This window comes from Punica granatum, chromosome 3 (genome assembly GCF_007655135.1).
Source record: "Punica granatum isolate Tunisia-2019 chromosome 3, ASM765513v2, whole genome shotgun sequence".
Classification (NCBI taxonomy): domain Eukaryota; kingdom Viridiplantae; phylum Streptophyta; class Magnoliopsida; order Myrtales; family Lythraceae; genus Punica; species Punica granatum.
This window is the reverse complement of record NC_045129.1, coordinates 30,445,603-30,470,004: the sequence shown is the minus strand read 5'-3', so window position 1 is coordinate 30,470,004 and position 24,402 is coordinate 30,445,603. Positions and strand designations below refer to the sequence as shown.

At 37.2% G+C, this 24,402-nt stretch overlaps 2 protein-coding genes across 3 annotated transcripts; both read right to left on the bottom strand.

The window, feature by feature from the left end:
• Positions 1-3,302: 3,302 nt before the first annotated feature.
• Positions 3,303-7,317, bottom strand: LOC116200531 (double-stranded RNA-binding protein 2-like). Its single transcript, XM_031531376.1, has 3 exons — positions 6,791-7,317; positions 5,095-5,314; positions 3,303-4,393 (listed from the first exon to the last, which is right to left on the bottom strand). The coding sequence occupies exons 1-3, from the start codon at positions 7,034-7,036 to the stop codon at positions 3,660-3,662; spliced, it is 1,200 nt and encodes a 399-aa protein (XP_031387236.1). The 5' UTR covers positions 7,037-7,317; the 3' UTR covers positions 3,303-3,659.
• A 4,839-nt stretch (positions 7,318-12,156) lies between these two features.
• LOC116201462 (vacuolar fusion protein MON1 homolog) lies at positions 12,157-17,056 on the bottom strand. Of its 2 annotated transcripts, none has more exons than XM_031532708.1 (14): positions 16,596-17,056; positions 15,775-15,854; positions 15,606-15,677; positions 15,442-15,481; positions 14,888-14,989; positions 14,617-14,738; positions 14,326-14,458; positions 14,120-14,211; positions 13,859-13,940; positions 13,708-13,772; positions 13,275-13,571; positions 13,078-13,169; positions 12,919-12,983; positions 12,157-12,564 (listed from the first exon to the last, which is right to left on the bottom strand). In XM_031532708.1, the coding sequence occupies exons 1-14, from the start codon at positions 16,875-16,877 to the stop codon at positions 12,469-12,471; spliced, it is 1,620 nt and encodes a 539-aa protein (XP_031388568.1). In that variant the 5' UTR covers positions 16,878-17,056; the 3' UTR covers positions 12,157-12,468. The 2 variants fall into 2 exon arrangements, with proteins under 2 accessions (XP_031388568.1, XP_031388569.1); XM_031532709.1 differs by having other exon boundaries at positions 14,337-14,397.
• Positions 17,057-24,402: the final 7,346 nt, after the last annotated feature.

Below are 24,402 nucleotides of genomic sequence, written 5' to 3'. Positions count from 1 at the left end.
TTTTCTAGGACGAGAAATCAATAGATTCGTATGAATAACTACACAGATCATAAGCACACTGTTACTTTATAGTCTATATCCTCATCCATTTAGGTCATGTGCATCCCGCAAAATAAAATAAAATAAAATAAAATAACAGATTTTTATGCAATATTACCATATGAATAGATTATCTTGTATCAAAGGCCTACTAAGGTTTCCAAAGTTAATTGGGTTATCCTTTTGAGGATTCGACTACAATACGATATACTCCATACGATAACCACAATGAAAAAAAACTAGACATACCTCCTAAAAGTTTCGGAAAAGTGAAGAGTAAGATTACCGTCCAGATCGAATTTATCCATATTCAGCTGCAATGCATCACTGCTCCAGATTGATAGTGGTTGGCCTTTTCTTTGTGATAGATATATATGCATCTTGGAGTAGAAATCAATCAAAGAGAAGATTTTTACAAAGCAAGTTTTTTCCATTGGCTCAACACAAGAAAAAACAAGAAAAAACAAGAAAAGGCTACAAATCATTGTTGCCAAAACCCAAAAGAGAAGCGCAACATTGCACATCACACAAATGATGTTATTATATAAATTCTTATATTTATTTATGTTATTATTTGTGGAGTGATATATAGTACAATCAATGGGGCATGATGAGGCATAACAAAGTCAAATGGGTATATTTTCTTTTCAAAGCTTTAGTTGATGGGGATCAACATCCTTCCACTTTGTCCCCCCCTTCCTCCTTCCCCTCTTCTTTCACTTTTCTTCTCTTTCCCCTTTTCTCCTCATCTCCTCTTCCCTTCTTTTTTTTTTTTTTAAAAAAATGCTTATTATTATAATTTTACTCTCTTCTGTCATTTTAATTTTATAACAAATTTTATAACTATCTCTATATCCATTCCAATTCATGTCGAGACTTTTGCATACTCGCTCTTAAAGTTCTATATGCAGAACGAGGAGCAGTTTCCATGACTGCACCGTATACTCAAACTCTAGATTGTTGAACGAGGACGGGGCATGTGTTTGTTAGTCCAAATAGCGTAGATTGACGACAGGGTTAAATCGGTGGAGATCCCAATGTAATTCTTCATCCTTTATTTAATTTAATAATAAGAGAAAAAAGGAGAGAAAAAAATGAAATGTGGGTGTTCTATTGGGTGAGGGGTTCCCATCTCCTTTAGCACCCGGCCATTGCTTTTGTCATAGGGAAGGAATATTAGTGCCAATTAGCTTCTTCACCTCAGGCCCTTTCATGGGCCCCACTCCTGTCCAATCAGGCCCCCTCCTGGTGGGCCCACGTTGTCCTGGGCCGGGCCCACGGATAAAAAAAAGCTTTTTTTTACTTCATCCCTTCCTCTCTCCCCCCCTACAGAACGTTGCTTGAATCAATAGAAAGAAATTTTGGCTACGCGGCAGAGGCAGAGGGGAGGGGTGCGGTTGAAGTGGAGATCGGTCCCACTGCCTCACTCACTCCCCCCTCCCCCAGCCCACTTACACACATGGAATTGATCTGACACGAGAGAATGAGATCGATGATTGTAATCTTGCACGATATGAAGGCTTCGGTGAGATTTCATCTGTTTTTTCCGTGTAAATTAGCTTCGAATATCCTGACATCGATCCAAAGCAGCTTGAGCTAAAACCCGGTGTGCTTTTGGGAAGAAGAGGATTTGGTCATTGCCAATGCATCGGATCGCACCAAAGCCGTTGCTCATGGCATAGAACGGGAGAGAATGGGGGGAACACCCTTCATGCACAGAAACGGAAGGATATCGAGTTTTCTACTTTCGATGGTAAATAATCACATCCGTCGGATTAAGTAAGGAATAAGTTCCACCTGATTCAACGACGAAGGATTCAGATCCGGTAGAAGTAACGAGCCGACATGGCAGTGTGGGTGGCCGGTAAATGTGAATACGGGACTCTCGCTCTCACACACACACGCACACACGCACAATCACACTAGTTGTCTATTCTAAGTTGAGTGCTACCTTTGCTTGTATGGCACACTTATTGTAGTATCCTCACAAACACTCCCTCCTTTATTCATCATCATTTTCACTTTTCTTTTTTCTCCTCTTTACCTCTCTCACTACCATCCCCTCCCTCCCATGCCCTGTTGTTTTCACCATTATAACCTTTTAACCCACAAATGGATAAAAAGAAGCCACTGTTCCTTTTCATGGCGGTTAGGGCTCTTGCCCCTATCAAAATCCCCGTCGTCCTCATCTATATCTCATTTCAAGTTCTATAGTGGTCCCCTCCCCCCACCATGCCGCCCTCGATCACGTCTCGTCCCGTTCTCGATTCAACGCTCCTCCCGTTGAAATCTCGAGACCGACGGCGAAACCCGAAATTATTTCCTAATCTGATGTAAGTTTTTGAATCGAGCGATTAGTTGAGAGGGAAGAAGTGACGTGATTAGATGGGCAGGCCGGGGATGGAGTGAGGTGAAATTGTGGAGGGCCTACGGGGGTTGAGAAACGGGCATAAAACACAATAGTTGTGTCGTGGAATAATGGAGCACAATCATTTGTATATTGCCTGCATGACATGACCTTTCTCTGACCCCTTTTCTCCGGATTTTAGCTCTCTCTATCCGACCATCGTCAAGGACAGACAAACCTCTACCTTACATTGTCCTTTCTACGCTTTCACGGACGATCCATTGGGTCAATTGCTCCTGTTCATCTTCCCGTTAGGCCGGTTCGATTGCTAGGCAGAGGGACATAATGTGCACGAGACAAGACGCCATTCATGCCGATACCAGTTTCCAGTTTTCTGCGATCGCGGTCTACCCATCATGCATGTGTAAGTGCAAATCACGGTGCGATCACAACTAATAATAATATGACAATCAAGCCTTTGGAAAAACTAATGAAATAACGATGCAAGTCTTTCCATAGCAAGACCAAGATGTCTTCCCTCCCAATGGGCCATGACCAAACCACCATAGCAAGACCAAGATGTCTTCCCTCCCAATGGGCCATGACCAAACCACCAAACGAACGTGAAGGTTCACAATGAATCCTAACAGACTGAAACAACAAGGAGTCGGTCTTCGAGCTGCAAATCATGCTCTAAAGTTTCCTCCAACAACGACATCCTCAGCAACTGCAATGACAAAATCTCCTGCTCCAGAGTCATTCCTATTTCCATCCAAATCCAATTTACCAATCGCCGAACTTCAAGTAATTGAATGCCTTCAAGTTTCAAAGTCGATACATTTATACTACTCGGACAAATTTTATTTCCTCAGAATACATATTAACACACATATGAAGCTCTTACTCAGAACGCACATATAAAACACATGATCCAGGCCTAGTAGATGTGATATAAATTAACCGACCAAGGATCGGGACAAACCACTGTCTCGCAACATTGCAAGTAAAGGTATCTCAACTGTATCAAATCACAAAGTCTCAACAGTTGAAGCTAACTTAACCTGCGATATAACTACACCTTTTTAAAATACAAAAGATAGGGAAACTGATGAAAGATATATATTAAGAAGGGGAAACAAAAAAGAGAGATATTGAGGACGATGATGAACTGGGCACTCGCATTAACCAAAACAAGCCTAAGACAACATGAGCCCTTATGAGGACTAGGATTGTTCCCTACAGAACTAGTATACTCCCGGAAAGTACGGTACCATCATATCTTAAGCTGATGCAAAATCTGTGCTGCCTCGGATTCTTGCAAATTTTCTTTTGCTGCAATGCCCTTGTCTACGTCGTTGATGGGCTGATTTAGTACTGCTGGGCAAGGAACTGCCCGAGCTTCCTCCTTCTGAACTGGTGGAAGATCTTTTTGGGCAGGGGGAGCTGCAAATACTGGAACAACTGGTCTAATACAGACAGGCGGCGCAATGTGAACAGGGGAGGCTTGCATTGGAGTGGGCAGCCTTGATTGTGGTGACGGCAGGCGGGGTGGGGCAGAGAATACAGGAACGGCAGTTCTCATCGTCACCGGGGGAGCCATGCCTCTGCAATTGGACCTCATTTGCCTAATGGGGACGTAAGGTGCTGCTCCAGGCGCAGGGAACTTATGTGGTCGGGCCCCAGTTCCGCGTGTTTCTAAGGCAGGAGTTTGTGAGGTTGGAACTAAGTTATCATTTGCGAGAGAAGATGAAGGTCTATTATTACGAGGAACTGTCTTTGGGCAGATTAAAGGAAGGATCTTCGATGTGGTCATTGGTGGAGGCTGCGGGCTGGTGGGTCTTGGGATTTGAGTTGGAAACTTCTTCTGAAACGGTAAGGAGCCATCTGGAGAGTTCGCCATGGCTAGCTTCTCCTTCAGACGGTAATGTAGTAAGGCTCGGGCTATTGTTATCTGCTCCAGTTCGTCATTATTCTCTGGTTCAGAGGAACCTGCTGCTTCTTTTGCCACTGCCAAAGAAAGAGTAAATTATGTTATTAAAAAGCCTCAAGAAAAGATATCCTGGAAAAGAGCTAGATTTACAAACATTACTGAAACAACCCAATGATGCTGCTAACTTATAGATTTAAAAAGGCAAAAAATGAACACCAAGATATCAAACGATGGTATATAAACTAACAAAGAAGCCTAACATAGGCCTCAAAAGAAAAATTGAAAATTACGAGTCGATCAGCTCCTGTTCGTCAGTATTCACGAGGAAAGACTGAGAAATATTCCAACTAATTCAATACAAGGCAGTAGTAAAAAATCCTGGACAAACAAATTCCAGATTTGGATTGATGTAGGTCCCATCACAATCTATATGGGACCTACAACGATTAGCAGTTGGGATTACTTCCTCTAGAGTAAGAAGACAGCTGACTACAAAATGCATGATCCTGCAGTTACCAGGACAAAACTTTGTGGGACAAATTCATAATTTGGCATATGAGGTCCTCTAAAGATGATCTCTGTTGCAGGTATCATTGGTTATGTATTATTTCCGGAGAAGGACTATATATTTCTACTCTGTGACTGATGATTCACTCCAAGTTCATTGCAAAACGAAAACTGAGGCTAGTAGTACCTCAGCATCCGCTATTGTATGAGACATGACTTTATTCTATTCTAGCAAATCAATTAGATAAGAAGAAACTGGGAAGAGACTTGCATTGCTTTAGAGATGACCATGCAGCCATAGCTGCATTCTTTTCTGCCTGCTTCTTATTCTTGGCAGGCTCTCCTGTGAATGTGATTCCAGCCAATTCTACCGTCCCTGTGAAAACAGGCAGGTGGCCAAGACCCGATCTGTATGTTGTATACTGTGGCAATGGGGCTCCAACTCTTTGTGCAATTTCCTGCAATAGGTTCTTGTACACACCTGTCTCATCCTAAGAGATGAAGAAAAAATTGTAATGAGAAAGTACCCCAGTCATGCCATAGCAATTTATATTTTCAGCACATTCTCAAGAACATGATGACAGGACATAAGACACTACATTTTCTCACTAAACAAAGCAAGTAAAGTGGCATATAATTACAAACAGCATGCTTCACAGGTCATTTGGAACCTCTAGTCAGCTCATTATGATAAGAAACCACAAAAAGTTAAATGGGAACCGAGATACTACCTATAGTAGGTGCTGTATAAAAAACAATACCTAGACGAACAAGGGAAAACGAAACCAGATGTTCAATCATTTTAAAAAAGATCATGTTTGGATAGAGTATTCACTGGCCAATCACCACTCAAAGCACAAAAGGCACATCCCAGATCCCAAATTAACTAACAGAAAAGAAAGTTGGGACCTTTCAATATTAAGTTCTAAACCAAGACGACATATTTTAGGAAAAAATACAGAAGTTCATCCCTTTTGATAATGTCCTGTTCTGACACCAATCGCTTTGGGAGTTAAAAGAAATGAAGTAGTTATTCTGCTGCAGTTCATAGATACCCTGCATTCAATCAACATGACGCTTTGGGAATTCATCTCTTTGTGCGATTCAATCTACACATTTCCTAATCCAACTTACATAACATAATTTTCCCTGCGACATGCAGTGACCACAGCCAAGCACTAGGCGCAGCCAAAGTGTATCTCCATAATCAGCAAACCATCCATGTTAAGTCAACGGTTCAGCCAAAGCTAAGCCAAGAAATGAAGGGGAATTCAGTTTGAAGAAAGGAAAACACTGACTATGTGTGAGCAAAAAGCAACAGGTGATGGTCTTTCGACTTCTCCAGGAGAGTGAAAATGTAAATATAAAATGCTGACTTCTGCGGCAGTTAGACATCACATGAATGAAGGCATCTGCCCTCTGCCCGGCAATCATTGAGAAAGAAGGGGCATATGATTGTTTCATGGGCTTATCGAATTCCATCAGAAAAACATTGCAATTTCCATTCCGAAAACTGTTTTCGCAGTCTTGATTAGTTTCTGAAAAGCACGAGTTATTAAACGTTGAAAATGGGACGTCCGCTGCAGCAACCCAACACAGTAATGCAGGAAAACGATGAATGGGATGCAATATTCACGTGCAGCTTTTATGGTCTAAAGATCAATTGACCTAAAAGCCGTCCAAATCTCACATACTGAAGATATCACACCATAAAAGTCCCAAATTTCACTTTTCGACTGATTCCTCAGCGCAACACTTAGTTTGTCCGACTGAAAAGTCAGTGGTAAGAGAAAGCAGCAGCGAGTGCAATGGAGGTGGAGAAGCTCAAAATGGGGCAATTAAGCCATGAAGACGTTACCAATGCGCCGATCAGCAGAGTTACATAGCAAACTATACCGATCATCAGCTCAGGGACGAGAAAACCGTGAAAGCGACGAACAACAGCGAGGGGGAAACCCTAGACTCACCAGGATACGGGCGGCGAGGGAGTGAGAGGGGCCGCGGCTCGAGAGGGAGTTGAGGGCGACCTCAGCGGCGGAGTGCTCGGCCTGGCGGAGCGTGGAGCAGTACTGAGGGCTCTCAAAGATCTCGCCATTGAAGTTGACGGCGGCCTTGAAGCGAGGCGCGTGGTCGGGACCTTCCCTGAGGCACGTGTACGAGGGGAGGTTGAAGCAGCTCCTCTGCGCCAGCTCTTGCAGCTGGTTCTTGTACATCTCGCACGCTCTCCACTTTCTCTCTCTAGCTCTCCCCCCTCCTCTCTCTCTCTCTCTATCCAATACACTCGGTCAAGGCGGCTCTGCTTCCTCCAATGCAAATCGACGGAGGCAGTGGTCGGAGGCTGGCCTGCAGAGGCGGCTAATGGCTCCGCCGGAGAATGGCGTCCCTCGGCGAGATGGCGGTCGCTTTAGGGTTTTGCTCTGTACAGAGAAGGAGAGGTAGAGAGAGAGAGAGAGAGAGAGGAAGAAGGGAGAAGACTCAGAAGAGTAAAATGTCCGTATGTGGTGAGGGGGACGAGTAATTAATTTTTGTTTTTGTTTTTAATTATTTTTTATGATTATTTGATGTACTATTTATTTTTATTTAATGCGATTATTTATTAAAATTTCAAATTTAATATTTTAGTCGGGGGGGAGTCAACTGAACGTTGTTAGGCTGCATTGCATGGAGAGCCGAGGATGTGATCTTCTTCTCTTCTAGATTTCCCCTTCCATATTGCCTTTTTGTTTTATATTATTTAGGAAGAAAAATATCTCGGTCGTCGAATTATTTTCATGATGAATTTTTAATTACAGTAGACTTCGAATTTTATAAATGGAAAAAATTTATATTGAGAGAATTTTACTTTCTTAGTGGACTGATCCGGCTCGAACTGAAGTGATCGAGACCTATTCGATTTTTGGATACCAAAATTCACACTAAAAATTTTATATTTCAAACTCATACAAATATATTAAAAATTGAAACCGATTCGACTTCTTTCTTTCCCAATAATTTAACTTCTTTAAATATATGACTATTCTTAATACGATCAAAATTAATATTTCTCCGTAATTCGAATTATCAAGTCTGTGAATTATATTAGGGTACTTAAGAATTAAGTGGCATTGAATAAATTAAAAATATTGAATCAAAATATATAACATTTAAATTCTTGTAGATTATACTTCTATATGAACTAATATAAATTGTCGAGCAAAATATTAAAATAATTTTTTTCTCATGCTAATGGAGTCATGGGAAATTCTTGAAAAGAAAAGGTACTTGGAACGTTAGGATGACGTACATGAAGATAAAAAATAACATGGGCGAGTTTTTGAAGAGAGAAGGGAAGTGAGACTAACCACCCTCATCTCTGACTGTATATAATAATATAAATATAATTTTTTTTCTAAAATAATGTTTTTCCTTATCTAATATATTCCTTTATTTTTCCATCTTTTCCCACTAGTAAAACATTATAAAACCACCGGACATGGAGGATGATTTAACAGCAGTGACAAAGAACCAAAGACTTTCAAAAAAAGAAAAAACACTTTGTGACAATGGGAAGTCATTATCCGGACGACAATTATCTCAAACAATAAAAACTATTATGAATAAATTATTGAGCACAAGTAATAGAGGAACTAATAATTTGGACGTTAACAAACATATATGGTAAACTATATTAGGGTACTTAAGAATTAAATGGCATTGAATAAATTAAATATATTGAATAAAAATATATAACATTTAAATTCTTGTAGATTATACTTGTATATAAACTAATATAAATTGTTGAGCAAAATATTAAAATATTTTTTTTCTCATGCTAATGGAGTCAAGGAAATTCTTAAAAGAAAAAGTACTTGGAACGTTAGGATGACTTATATGAAGATAAAAAAAATAAACAAAAATAACATGTGTAAGTTTTTGAAGAAAAAAAAGGGAACTGCATAGTATATAGTTCTTAAACTATGTATACACATGTCAAGCAAAGGTCCCCCAGCTTAAACCATAGACCATAGTGAATGCACCCGTGTTATGCGCGGCCAAATTAAAATTTTTTTAAATGAGTAAATTTTGTTAACGTGAATAATGAGACAATTAACGGGAAAAATACTGTAAATTTTCTTCATTTTGGTTTGCGCCTTAGTTATGGGCAAAGATATACGCGCTATAATTTATTTCTTTTCTTTGAAAAAAATTAAGCATTAAGAGGTGGTTATGGGAACTGTTTGTAGGAATTACTCCACGCCTAAACTACGCAACTATCTGCACTTGTGCTATTGCGAAGTTAGAAGGGTAAAAATCGGAATAGAAAGTGAGACCAACTACCCTCACCTCTGACTTTATATAATAATATAAATATAAATTTTCTTTCTAAAAAAATGTTTTTCCTTCTGTAATACATTCCTTTATTTTTTCATCTTTTCCCACTAGTAAAATATTATAAAACCACCAGACATGGAGGATGATTTAACAGAAGTGACAATGAACCAAAGACTTTCAAAAAAGAAAAAATAAACTTTATGACGATGGGAAGTTAATATTCAAACGAGAATTATCTCAAATAATAAAAACTATTATGAATAAATTATTGAGCGCAAGTAATAGAGGAACTAATAATTTGGACGTTAACAAACATATATGGTAAAAAATAATTAAAAAAAAAGAAATTGTTTTATTGGGTGATTGTTCATTAGGGTAACATTAAAATGCAACTACGATAGTGGTTCATTTCATTTGGGTGTGTCCACCAACTTTTTACATCTCTCCTTTCAAATCGTATCGTCCAACGAAACCATAGCATTAAAAACGTATAGAATTTACACCCGCACTACGCACGGTGTATAAGTTAATTGAAAGCTATATTAAAATATTTCAAGGAAAAAAAAAGAAAATTATATTAAAATGAAAAACAAATAGTGAGGGACAGAGAACCAAAGGAAAGAGGAGAGATGAGAGAGGAGGAGAAAGACGAAGAGTGAAAGGGGAAGTGTGATGCGTGCGAAAGGGAGAGCAATTTGTGAGGAGTTAGACACGGTAATTATCCTTAATATTTTGTTTTTACATTTGATAGGTTATTTATTTATTTATTTTGATATAGTTAAAAATTATTGAGAATAATTCGGTAAAATTACATTAAAGTAACTATCATAATACCAAATTCTTAGTATGGATAAATATATATATGACCGTTAATCTTATATATTTATAGTTCCATCTGCACATTAAATTTGTATCTATCTCATATACTTGCTTAGCAAAACCGTTGTTGGCATGTCACTATCGGTGACAAGGATGGTCTTTGAGCTACAAAAAGTCGGGCTGGGGTGGTCGGCCGATCACCTTTGACGTACGCTAACTGAATATCAATCGAAGCTTGTGGTGACGAAACTACAAGTATAAACGATTAAGGTCAGGGCGTCAAGTTACACTAGCTAGCGATACCTCAATTTATTGGGCTTGTAATATTCAAATGGAGAAATTAATCCAGCGTTGTAATTACGATAATTCCTTTTTGCTACATACTAATATTGCAGAATTTCCATGTGTTCCTCACGATTTCTTTTTAAATTTCCTGAATTATTTCTTTATTTCTGGATTTTTTTTTTCTTTTTTTCTTAATGAAGGGTATCGGATTTTAACCGGACAATCCACGATCCTCTTGAATATTCTGTAAGTTTACGAGACTTGTAAGTTCATTCGTACCTAAGATACAATTGATCTAATGTGAAATATTCTTCAGAATGATTTCACCGTGACTCCATATATAAATATTTTCTATTTAATCACCACAGCAACTTTTATATGATTTATTCTCTGAATCTTTACTTCATTCATCGTTCAAACATTATTGTGATCTTTAACATTTATATTTTCATTAATGGGGGAGTTGAATAATGGCCTTATCACCTCGACTATTGCATCTTCATTTAAGTAGCAATTAACAATGTCCACTATTAAGTACATAGTTTATATTTTTCGTAATTATATTTGAATTTTAATTTGATTCCAACTTCCCTTGTGAAAAAATAAATACACGCAACCATTAAATGCGAGGCCACCAGCTCTAAATATAAACGTATAAAAGCATGTCATAGTCTTGAAAACAAAAAAAATTAGGTGATGAATTACAAAGACAAAAAAAGAAAACTATTTATTGAGATGTCTTCCCAACTTAGACCAAACCCATGTCGCTCTTGCATAAAGGTTAGGTGCAAACATGTGCCCTCATAATAGGGACTAAAAATTAATTAAAAAGATAGAAACACCGCTCTCGATCATATATATGATACTGCGATCGCTGAAGCATCCTGTCCCGATCGCGAAAAGGGAACTGCAGATGAGTTCGACATGCTAGAATACTGCTGGCTGACTCGGCAAGTGAGACTATTTTCAACCATCATCTGCATATATAATTGCTTTGGCCTAATCTCGCTGTTGGATTTTGACAAATGACAAATTAATGAAGAAATAACCGTCATTAATTTAATGATATGACATCGTAGTATTTTGTTTCAAATTGGCCGGTCAAAGAAATTACAGTAAATCGGAAGAGATAAAAGAAAGGACATAAAATAATGCAAATTGGAGAAAATCAGATACCGTGTAGACCAAACGAAGAAAATTATACGTTCTGGTTGTGCGCATTTAAGGGTCATGTGCTGGTAGAAAATATGGCTTTATTTTGGTTTTAAATTTTTTTTTAACTCTATTTCGCTTAATTCAACTCATTTTCAATTTAACAATACAATTATTATTTTTCATTTTTTTCAATCTTTTAATCATTTAATTTAATTTTTAATACTAAATTCTTTTAATTATTCTTTTTTTTTTCACAATTCAACAACACAATCATTACTTTCTTTCAACTATTATTTTTTCACACTTTTTCTTATAATTCAACAACATAATCGTTACAAATCAATTAAAATCAAAACTCAACTCTAAAACCAAACACAACCTAATTATCCCACAACATTTTGGACAGTGTTTTGGTACAGCAAGAGAGTATATAAGGAGAAAAAGGAACTATCACATAAGATAGATCAACTACCTTGCTTATGCGACGACGACCATTCCACCACCTTCTATTTTTGTACTCTCGTATCAAACATGACTTCGGACAAAAAGTAATCTACTGCCAAATTGATGCGATAGGTCTCACGACTAAGCAAAATCACATGTTTTGAATTAACCCAAAGATAAGGAGGAGACAAGATCCCGAGAGATGGAAAGAGACGTAAAAACAAATCACTTGCTTTGTCTCTGGCAATATCGGGAAGTAGTCTGGGAATAATAATACGTTAGAAAGCAGGCCAAGAAAGAGTGTCATCGGAGGAAAACGTAGAAAATGAACAAATCGACTTGATTCGTGCAAAATGGCAGCCAAACTAAATCCATTCGATGCTTGTGACAATTTGCATCACTGACAAGTATGTATCGAGTATGACTACATACATTATACATTCCTTACCCAAAAAAAAGCTCAGAAAAGAACATGCAACTAATAATTCTAAGCATTAATTAATACCATGCTTTCCTATCATGATTGAACTGATGATATGGATGTATGAACTGCTCCTGAATAGAAGAACTAGATGACCGGATTTCTCGAGAAATTGAGACTCTCCATGCCGGTTTATACAGAAGATGAGTTTCACCATGAGAACGGGCTGGCTCCCAGCAGAAAGATCTCGTTTTCGAGGTCTTTCACCCATTGGCAAACCTGATTGCAAACCTTTATTGCCAATGCCTGCAAAAAAAAGGAGGGAAAAAAAAAATTCAATCCCCAATTCACCCAAACAAGCAACTTAGAGAGAAACGGAGGAAATCGACTATACTAAAGGCATTTGGAATGCCTAGCGTCTCTTGCTCAATTCATTAATTCAGCAGGGGTTGATAAGGAAGTTTTATCCACTGAATAATAAACTCCTGCATACTTGGTTGCCAAATAAATATGTGATATCAATGAAAATTCTGAAGAATGCCAAATTCAGTAGGGGTATTGCATTTACAATAATAATTATTAACTGAAACAAAAAATTGTGGTATTGAAGTGTGTTTATCACTACCATACACAGAAATCAATAAAATAGTGGAAACAAACCTTGTCTGCCAGTGGATCAAAAGCCGCATAGAATTCAAAATCTTGAGTAACCCAGCAAAGTAAGGCTGCAAGACAGAGACGAGAAATTTTTGTTAAAATGGTTATCCCGATATATCACATCAAATACTTGGAAACTAAAATGAAAACCTTAATCCTCACCATAACTTTCATCTCTTCTGAACTGAGTTTTGTGGGGTCCAATATCTTGGGCATGCATGGAAGCATACATGTTCTGGTAGGCCCTATATAACCTGAAAATTTAGGTGCCTGATCATCAATTGACTGCAGTGGAAGGTCGATGGATCAGAAAGGAAAGCAAACGACAAAAAATATTGCTCCTTGAATGCCTCTCTTACCTTTTCTGCTGTCGGGGACTGTCGATTGGAGGTGAAAATTCTGAAGCTACATACTGGTCCATGTATATACTTCGGTACAAAAAATGCCAGAGTCCAGCTGGACCACCAATACCCAAAGAAGCTTCCTTAGGACTGTCCTGCATATGTGGTTTCTGTCGACCTAAATGGGAGAGCAAAGATCCACGGTGAGGTAATGGATCCATTGGCACATCCTCAACTCTCAGTCCACCATCCAGCATGGATCTTTGAATTTCACTAAGAACATTCGATTTGAGCAGAGACACTTCTATGCGAATCCTAGCAAGGAACCAAATGTTTAGTAGAATGATGGATACAATAACTCACACTAAGGTAACTTCAAATGCTGTCCACAGGGAAAAAGTTAATCCATCTAAAAGCCAACACACGCACTCATAACAAGGTGAAACTTTACCTGCAATCCTTCAGGTGATAGAAGGAATCTGAACTTGTAGTGAGCAACATCAAGTATGTGTCCACCTGCAACAAAATATAATTCCGCACAAATTATTTAGCTGCTATGAGCAACAACAACATCATTGAGATTTGAATGAGATATCACTCACGTCAAGATAATGTACATATGCATACAAAAATGCCATAGGATTATATCTCGGCAGACAAATCGGTGAAAAAGACTCGGATGTCCTGCACAGGAACATAACCTGAAGTAAGATGACAAACCCAGGAGGGTAAAGGCTGAACTGGAATTGCCAAAGTTCATGAATACTCCATAAAAGAAGGTGTATTGTATAACATAGTTTAGCTATATAAATATGTCTCGCTGATGGTAAAAGATATGTACTGGAGTAGGCAAATTTACTTGCCTAAATGATTCTGATGCCATGACAAAATTTGCAAGTAGCAACATGTCATCAGGATGTAGGGATGCCTTTTGAGCACCAACAATACTGACAACCTGCAGTAAGCTTAACCAGATAAGATGCCACAGGTAATAGTTATTTTGAAACAGAGAACGACTTCTTCTGATGTTTCTAATCTACAGATAGAAAAGAATGAAGGGACCTCTAACCTTGTGCTTACACATAAGTATAGCAAATAGGACACCAGAATCAGCCACGTCTTGGAGCACAGCACCTGCAGCCTGCCTTGTCGAATAAGCAAGTGGAAGGCAAGTATATGCATGAAGAAATGTGGCTGGGTTCCTAAACCATCAGTAAGTAGTCAAAATCTATAGCCGCTGTGTAACAACAACCTCCAACATGTGCATCACAGTAGACGGCTCAGAGGAACTTATAAGGAAGACGCAGGATAGTGAGCACAGAGAGTGATTTTCCAAACATTATAGGAGAAAGCAACGTACCAGCTAAAAGAATGGATAAGGGAAGAGAAGACAATATCTGTCCCTCCCAGCAATGGCGTCATGTCAAACTTTGGGTTTCTCTCAAAGCATCTGTTTACAGACTTTGTTAGAATAAGAATCATCTGCATCCAATCATAGACAGCCAAATGATTAGTACAGGGGGGTCTACCACAGATAATTATTCCATTTGAATTATGTTCCTCTGCAAGAAAAAAGGATGGGCTAGTACATTTATGGGAAGTGAGAAGGAGAAGAGGGGTTATCATGCTACCTGACCATAGATGAGCTCCAATTGCATTCCGAGTGCGTCATAAGGCTCTTCAGTGCAACTGATGCAGACTAAATAGATCGGCCCCTTGACAAGAAAAACTACCTGAATACAGAACCAAATACCAATCCAGATTTAACAGATAGCAGTCTCCATTTTACGATATACCCTACAGAGAGAGAAAAAATGTTTGATTCACTTAAGACCCTCTTATACAAGTTTCAATGAAGTTGACAAGACAAAAATTGTGTGATTCTAGACAAGCAAGCAAGCATAGGTATTCACCTCGCTGCAATGCGCCAAAACAATGCATTGTTACGTCATATTAAACCTCCCAATAATAATGTCATCCTCAAGAAACCCACATCAAGCATGAAAACATTATTTAATTTTAAATTTACAGGCAAAGAATGATGTCACTGATATAATTATGATACAGAATGAAAGAGGAAATGAGAAAACTTTTACAAGCAACAGGAAAAAGAAAAAAGGATCCCCTTATACCAACATAATCTTAAACTAGAACAATATGGCGACAATTCAAGCACAAGATATACCTGGTGTTTTCCTGCCCTAACAAACTTGAGACGATCACCCCTGAAAAAAGATTAATGACGAAAGCTGAGTCTCCTTTTACAAGTTGATGAAAATTTAATTCTGCACGATTAAAACTTATTCCTGCAGGAACTGTCCATAAAAACCACAATAAGAGATGCCTTACCCATTCTCTACAAAGGAAATTATGGCCTGTAGCGTCGCAGAAAATCCTGCCAGCCTGTATTCATCTCCATATCTAGAGATGTGAAAGATGGCCTTTGGACATCAGATTTTATCAGATGAATAAAGACAGACCACAGCATGATGATGGAAATACTAGGCACCAGTCAGACCTCGAGTAAATTGGTTTGCCAGAATGACTCAATATAAAGAAATGCTTCTTCCTTTTTCTCCACGAAACAGAAGCATCGTCCTGCACTTCATTTATGAACCAAACAGGGTATTAAACCGCAGGCATCTTATCTTAATAATGAAACACAGAAACCTAATCTGATGACTTCATGCACAGTTACTAAACAAAGAATGGCATTGATGTGAACTAATTTATTATCCTTGGCATGTCAGGAGAGAAAGACGGCTAGATCATCGAAACGTTAGCCTAATGCAAACTCGCACAGCTGCAACTTCATTTATCTCACCTAAAACATGTAATCACTCTCAATATCAGATTTTGGAACTACTAAAATCAAGACCTTTATATCGTATAAACATATGAAACTTTGAACCAGTGTGATTAAGATCACGCTTGATAAATTACTGGCAGCGCCCCACTTACATCCATTCAGTTTTTCCCTCCACGAATATGCAATATCAAACCATATACTTCATATCTTAAAATTCATTATCTTCCCCTTCATGAAGATCATGCTTGATAAACAGTTCTGACAAGTTCAGCCAACATCTAACAAGCCTCTCATTCATTATCTTCCCATCGTTTTGGAGACCCTACCATTCTATAAGCAGCTCAGATGACAAAAGAACAATGGTAAACCACAAAGGTATAGTAGGCGCAGGCTATTCCTAAAAATCCCTCATCCTCCTCATCTGCTCAGATGAATTATATTCAATTCTAATGCAGATTGCAGCTTCGTTCACATCACAAAGAATTGAAATTCCAGCGCCACCAGACAGAAACGGCCGGCAGTCGCTTTACCTCATCAAGGCGCCGCTTTCCCTGCAAACCGGATCCAGAGACTCCATCAACTTGACCACCAGCGTTCCTCGCTTCCCGTATATCGTCCTCTCCAATCTCGCCGGAGTACCCGCTGCTACTAGGGACCGGATGCCCCTCCGCCTCGCTCCTCCATGCAGCGGCCCTCTCTTCCACAATCTCACCGGCGTCACGGTTCGGCGAGCCGTTCGAAGCGTGGGAATGCGAACGGGACTTCTCACTTACGGTGATGGAAGCGAACTGGTCTTCGACGGCGGAGGACATGATGGTGGCCTCCTACTGCTCAAAATTGAGCATCAATCTGGCAGGAGAGCGCCTATGAAGTGAGGCCGACGGAGCTTTCGGCCTCTCGGGAGGGAAATTCAGGCGATCTTCCTTCTCCTTCGTCGTCTCCGTCGTCTCTGAGGTCGAGGTTGCTTTTGCTGTTCTCTTAAAAGCTCTGCAACGCGGACATTCCAGCAGAAGTTTCTCGTATTAATTAGATTTTTCATCCTCAAGTTTGCTTCTTACTATTTTGCACCCCAAAGATTTTACTTTTCCAACATACACCCTGATCTTTTAACACTTCTATGTTACACTCACGGGTTGTTTGGTCGGGCGGAAACCCACAACAAATCTACAGAATATTAAAGCCCATGTCCGGTTGCACTTTGAGGTTAGAATTGGAATCCCGACTCATCCCCAATTCCATACAAGGCTCACAGTGGGCTCCGACAATCCCGGGAAAAGAGCTCACTTGAGCTCCCAACTCCGCACCAACTCACACGGGCTTGCAGCGAAGCTCGCCATGGGCTGTGTAGTGAGTAGGTTTGGAGAGGTGAAATTTGGCCAAGCTAGTGCCAGATTGGCCTCGCCACGACGAGACTGACTAACAAAGGTCAGTCTGAGGTTCCGATTGGAGTGTTGAAGGGCAATGACAACTGCAATGGTGGCCGAGCTTCAGTGGTTATGGGCGATAGTTTTTTTTTTTGAAGAAATAATTTTTATAAGCTGACTACAACCCTTATTCTTTTGTGACTTGAGATTTTTAGTCTCGGTTCCTATTATTGTCCCCTTCGGTAGATGAGTGTCTTATTGGGACGGTTTCTCTCCTATATGGAGAATGGTGAGTGTAGGTGTTAGAGATAGTCTTACATGGAAAAAGTTGAGAGAAAATCCATAGGTTTATAAGAGACAATGGTTTAGCAATTGATTGACTTAAGCTTTTGAGTTGCGGATGGGCCCAAGTCCAAAGTAGGCCAATTGATTTTTCCTAACAAATGGTATCAAAGCTCAGGGTAACAATCCTGGGGAAGTGCACATGCTATGCGTAGAAACCCACACCACACCAAGGCCCGAGTGTGGAACTTGTGGCTAGTAAATGGCCTAATAATTGGTATCCAAGTCTGGAAGTGGAAGCCTAGCTCGAAGTCCTCCACGTAGTCGAGAAGGGGGAAAATTGTTGTGACAGTTTCTCTCCTATATGGAGAATGGTGAGTGTAGGTGTTGGAGATAGTTTTACATGGAAAAAGTTGAGAGGAAATCCATAGGTTTATAAGAGATAATGGTCCAATAATTTATTGGTTTAAGCTTTTGAGTTGCGAATGGGCCTAAGTCCGAAGTAGGCCCGTTGATTTTTCCTAACATGCCTTGACTTTGATTCTCCACGAGAGTAGCAATTAGTAAGGATGAGAGCTCACGATGGTTCATGGTGGTTATATTATGGAAGTAGTGAGGGTTTTTTGTGAGAGTAATGAGAGTTTGAGAATAAGTATGTATTTGTTGGGACTTAAATTAAGTGTCGAAAATCTAAAACTTATAAATTTTTAAGTATTTAAATGAATAAGTGTTAAACTATTAAGTAAAAGTTTAGTAAATTATTCAAACAAGAAAACTTTCAATCTATTTTATTGACACCCTAAAATTTTACTAATTTTCACTTCTAACCTAAAATTTTTACATTTTATTTTGAAATAAAAAAAGAACTAAAATGTCAAAGAACTAGGGGTGGTGCTGGCTCGTCGATTGGCCACCACCGCTGCCAGCGCAGTCGCCAACAACCTCTCCTAAGCAGTGCATGGTGGCCAACGAGCACTCATCACTGAGATTCATTCTCACTCCTTTCATTTTCAAAGAAAGGAAAGGGGAGATCTCAGTGGTGCACATGAGGTTGTCGGCAAACACTATGGCCACATGAGGTCTTCAACAAGCATGGTGTGAGATCTTCGCAGGGTAGCTTGTCACCACCCACCCTCGCCACAGATGATGTGACTCATGGGTAGTGACTTGTTTAAGGGAACCCAACTCAGCCATCACCAGGGGCGGGGCCACAAGTCATCATGGGGGCAATTGGCCCGTTAGATTCTCAAAATTTCCTTGTTTATGTATATAATAGTATTAAAATTCTAGATATTATCCCATATTTATCGTAGATTCCCCTAAAATATCATATGATCAAACTGTTTAAAGTAAATGACCCCTAGCTTTTCGCCCAAAAAAAAAAGACCTTCCACAGAATCAGGTGCAACAAAAAAAAAAGAGCCCCAGTGAGATATATTTGATTTGCCCCAATTTTTTCCCTAAAATCTAGTTAAATTACCTCTCTTAATTGAAAAAGAAGATTATATATTTTAGAAATTTCAAAAATTAAAAATAAGTAATCCAATTTCAAGAATAAATTATCTTCTCAAAAATTTATGAGAAACACTAACGAATAATGTCTTATAGAGACAAAATTTTGAGACGTACATATTGAAAATTTAGCAAAATTTCGTCCATTCGGTGATAGATGGAAAAGAGGACGGAAATCTTCGTCTCATTATTTGAAACGGATTAGGAGACGAATAATATAATATCTTAATATGGAGACGACACTTTCCATCTCAAAATTCGTCACTTCTATAGAAATAAATTTTTGAGACAAAATGAGTTTGTCTCAATGTTGAGACGGAAATTTGCAAACTGAGATAGAAAATTCTGTCTATCATCAAAGAGACGGAAAATAAGATGTAGAACTCCATCTCTTTTTTTGAGATGGATCAGAAGACGAAAATTTTCATCTTTTAATAATGAGACGAAAATGTATTTTTCAAATTCTCATTTCTATCCACATAAGACAAAATTTCTATCTCTGGATTCAGATACTTTTTATAAAATATTTATTTCTCCTTTTTTTTCTCTTTTTTCATTCGGGACCTTCTTCTTCACCTTCTATAAAACCCAAAAGTCCTCTAGGATTCTTCACCTTCTATAAAATCCAAAAGTCCTCTATGATTTCACACTTAGAAAATTAAATAATTTGATCTCTCGTATATTAAATGCATTGAGTAAGTTATTAATTGCTCATATTAGTTTTGATATTGCGTGTAAATGAGAACACAAATAGCTCGATACATGAATATAAATTATAAAAAGAGTCAATATAAAAGTTTAAAAAATTATTAAAATAAAAGAGATGAATATTGATTGTACATTAAAAGTTCTGTAAATAGAGTAATAAAACATACAAAAGATGAATAGTAGTAGAAAAAATATGCAAATTACAATAAGAGTGTAGATATTTAACAAATAAATAATAAAAAAATAAATATTAGTTTTAAAATGAAAATCTATAGATGTATAATAATAAATATAATAAAATGTTAAAATGTAATAATAAATGAGAGTAGCCTAGATAGTAGCATGCATGCGCTAGAGTGAAAACCTTAGTTACTAGTAATTTTTTTTCTTTTTACATTTTTCGATGGGTTTCAGTCTCAAGGATTGAGATAGAGAGAAAAATGAAAATTTTCCTCTCTAACGTAGAGAAGGAAAGCTCCATTTCTTTTTCTGTCTCAATTGTCAAATGAAAATTGAGACAATTTATTCCATCTATCAGGTTGAGACGGATTGGGGTGCATTGCACCCTTTGTATAGGTGGTGGGCGCACAAAAACTCGTGCTTCCTTCAGACTTGACCGAACTAATAATTTTTTTTCTTTTTACATTTTTCGACAGGTTTGGGTCTCAAGGATTGAGATAGAGAGAGAGAGAAAAAAATTTCCCTCTCTAATGGACGAAAAGCTTCGCCTCTCTTTCTGTCTCAATCGTGAGACGGAAATTGAGGCGGTTTATTCCATTTATCATATTGAGACGGAAAATTCCGTCTCAATTAAGGATGAGGCGAAAATTTTCGTCTCATTATTTTGCAATGAGGTTTTTTGAGACGAACTCTCTGAGATAGAAAAATCTGTCTCTATATTATGCAGAGACGGAGTTTTTCATCTCAATTGATGTCTCTATAGGAATGAATTCATGTATTGAAATAAACTTAAATTTAAGTAAGCCAAAGAAAATTTTGATAGTTTTAATATATATATATATATATATTATAATTTGTAAAGATTCAGAAATCAGATCTACGTAATAGTAAGAATACCAAAACCGGATTTCCACTTTAAGTTGGAAGGATCTTGTTCTTAAAAGCAAAACACTATGAGAGAAGAAAATCACGATGAAGAAATTAAAATGAGCATAACATTCATAGCCATGACAAGCAATAGATAACCTCTTTCTTGTTTGAGAGTCCCCCTTAATCTTTGTGTCATTAATTTATACAAATTTATCTTAATTTCCTCCATGAATTAGATACAGACTCGTACAGAGAAACCGATAATAAAAGAAACATTATTATACGTTAACTATAGTTTCATATAAACGTCCATTTTTGTTTTGTCCCTGATATCATTTTCTGGCTCTGACCCCGGCCATCACTGACGTGCAACACTGAGCTTGCCGGCTACTTTGTCCGTGGCAATGGTGACTATTGTTGGGGTTACTATAGCCCCCTCCCCAGTCTTCTCTCTGTCTCTCTCTCTCTCTCTCTCTCTCCCTCTTCCCTTGCCTGTAGAGGAGTACATTGGATTTTCTTTGGCATTGGTGCAAAATTTTTAAGATGACCCACTAGCTGAGAAATTATTAGTTAGGTAGAAAAATACACAAACTTGTCGCAAATCCTGTCTTGACAAATGGCATGATTAAACGCCAACTTGATTGTAATAAACAAAAGAACGAGTTCTAACTACTTAAATAATCATCTTCTTAATTGAAACAATCTTGTCACACTATTGTGAGGTAAGACCATTTAAAATCTTCTCATAAAATAAGTTAGATTTTACTTACCTCAAGAGGTTTTTGGACTTATTAAGTTAAATCAATTTACTTTGAGTTTTATCATACAAGTTGACTCAAATTAAATACCGAACATTTAATTTGATGGGAGAATTTTATCCTTTGGTGGGCCAATCCGAATCAGCTGAATTAGTCATGGTTCAATTGGGATTCCGAATAACAGGTTCAAAAAAATAAAAACAAAAAACAAAATCCCGAAGTTTCAACTTAAAGACCAGGTGGTGGGTCATGGCCCGATCCATTTACAGACCCTAACTCTCCTGGAGGCCCAACTACAGCCTACAGGAAGAGAACATGGGCCGGGCTTGAAATCTTAGGTCCAAATCAACTAAAACCCATCAATAAACATAATTAAATAAATACATAAATAAATAAATTTGAAGTAGTAATTTCACATGAGCACATTTTAATCAAGTTTTTTTTCACATGATTTAGAATGAGCCGCGACATGATTTATACAGCATATGGATCCCTCCCATTAAATGCTTGTAGTAGGGCTAAAATTGTGTTTCGCTTTCAGAGGAGGAGAGAGTGCCACTTAAGAGTATTGTTCTGTGCACTTAATAATAATGCCTCTATTTATTTTCAATCAAAGTAGTTAGTGCAAGATTATTACTTCCCATCATATCCGACCATCGCCTGCGAAAGATCGATCTCGGCATATAATTGTTTAACTATATAAAAAGGAAAGCAAATTATTTGAGTACATATCGGGCAGTACATTAATCATATGCATATATACATAACTAACTATTACATTCTTATTACAAACTGTACTTCATATAAGTATACTTTATCTACAATAAACTATACCCCGTTTGTTTTCTCGAAATTTGATTTTAACTTTAACTTTAACTTTAACTCAACACACTACACAACAAAAACACACGTTTCCCAAGTCAAATTTATAACTACATCTCATTTGTCTTTTTCCACGATCAAAATCAAAATCAAAATCAAAGTAACTTTAACTCTGAATCCAAACGGCCCGTAAGTATCTTGTAGTCAAAGCTAAAATGACACTAGACGAGTATTCATCGAGTCAGTAAGTTATGGTCTCATTAATAGGTGTGGGATCTTATATTTTTAGTATTTAATTTTTAAAGCATTTTGTAATGTACAAGTTGAGATTTCTTGCTCTCCAATTTTCGTTTGCTTCCCCGGGATTTGTGGTTCTTTTTTTTTTTTGGTTGAAAGATTTGTGAGGTTTGAAGGGTAGGGGTACCGGTGAGCTTTAATATTAATATATATAGTGAAGACTAATTAGAAATTTTATATTTTATATAATGGCACGTAATTTAATTAATTAATTTAATGAAAAGCAGGAGCATTTTTTATAATCAATGTACACAAACTCATATTTTACACTATTTTAACCGTCACTAGATCCGATGTCTCTCAGCAGGAATATGAACTCACTTTTAATCAAAACAACTTACTTTTATATAATAATTTATATAAAATTGTATAAATCACAAAACATCAAGTCGAGATGGGATAAGCTTTATCCATAGACCCCATTGGAAAGTAAGAAAAATAGAAAAAACACATATTTCTCAGAAATAAATTTTGCGATACTTCTTTAATTGGCTATGTATTAGAATCATGGATTTGTAAGAGATGATCACACAATTCTCTTCTCGCGAGCAAATAGGAGACGAGATATTTCGTGAAAGATGACTGTGTTTGATTTTAAAATAATAATTGTACTTAACTCTACTCCATACTATTATATTATTCTCTCAATTTAACAATACAATACAATAATTATTTTTTATTTTTTCTCCAATTTAATAATAATTTATTTTAAATACTTGTTTAATCATTATTATAATTAATTTTTAATTTTTAATTCTCTTAATTATTTATTTATTTTATCTTTTTCTTTAATTTTGTAGTAAATTCTATAATTTACTTTTTCTTAACAATTATTATAATATTTTTTTAATAATAAATTTTCCTAATTATTTTGTCTTTGTCCCGTGAATTAGAGTAATAACTCTATTTCGAAATCAAACGCAAACTATTTTTTTTTTTAAAAAATCCTATATTCTTATGTGACGACAAATTCAAATGAAAATTACTCGTGCAATTCTTTGAGGTGCAAATTCAATTCCATGTAATTTTGTTTTGAGAGAGGGACAAGATCATCAATGGCATGCCCCACCATTTGTCATCATCATTTAACCAAAGGTCCCATTAATATCATCCACTTTTATCATGAACACTCCCCCACTCTATCCATTAATATGGTTGCTATTTTACCTGAATTTAGTGAAATGATTTTTTGGAAACTTCTATCGACAAAATTCATCCAACCAAAATTTTTATAGCAATAATGCATTTGATTTTAGTGTTGAGTAAAGTTGAATTTTGATTTTAATTGATTTATAATGACCGTGTTATTGAATTATGAGAAAAAGTGTGAAAAAAGTAATGAATAGTTGAGAGAAAATAATGATTATATTATTGAATTGTGAAAAAAGTAATGAATAGTTGAGAGAATTTAGTATTAAAAATTGAATTGAACAGTGAACAGTTAAAAAAATTGAAATAAAAAGAAAAGTAATAATTATATTATTAAATTGAAGATAAGTGAAATTAAGTGAATTAGAGTTAAAAAAGAATTGTGAAATCAAACG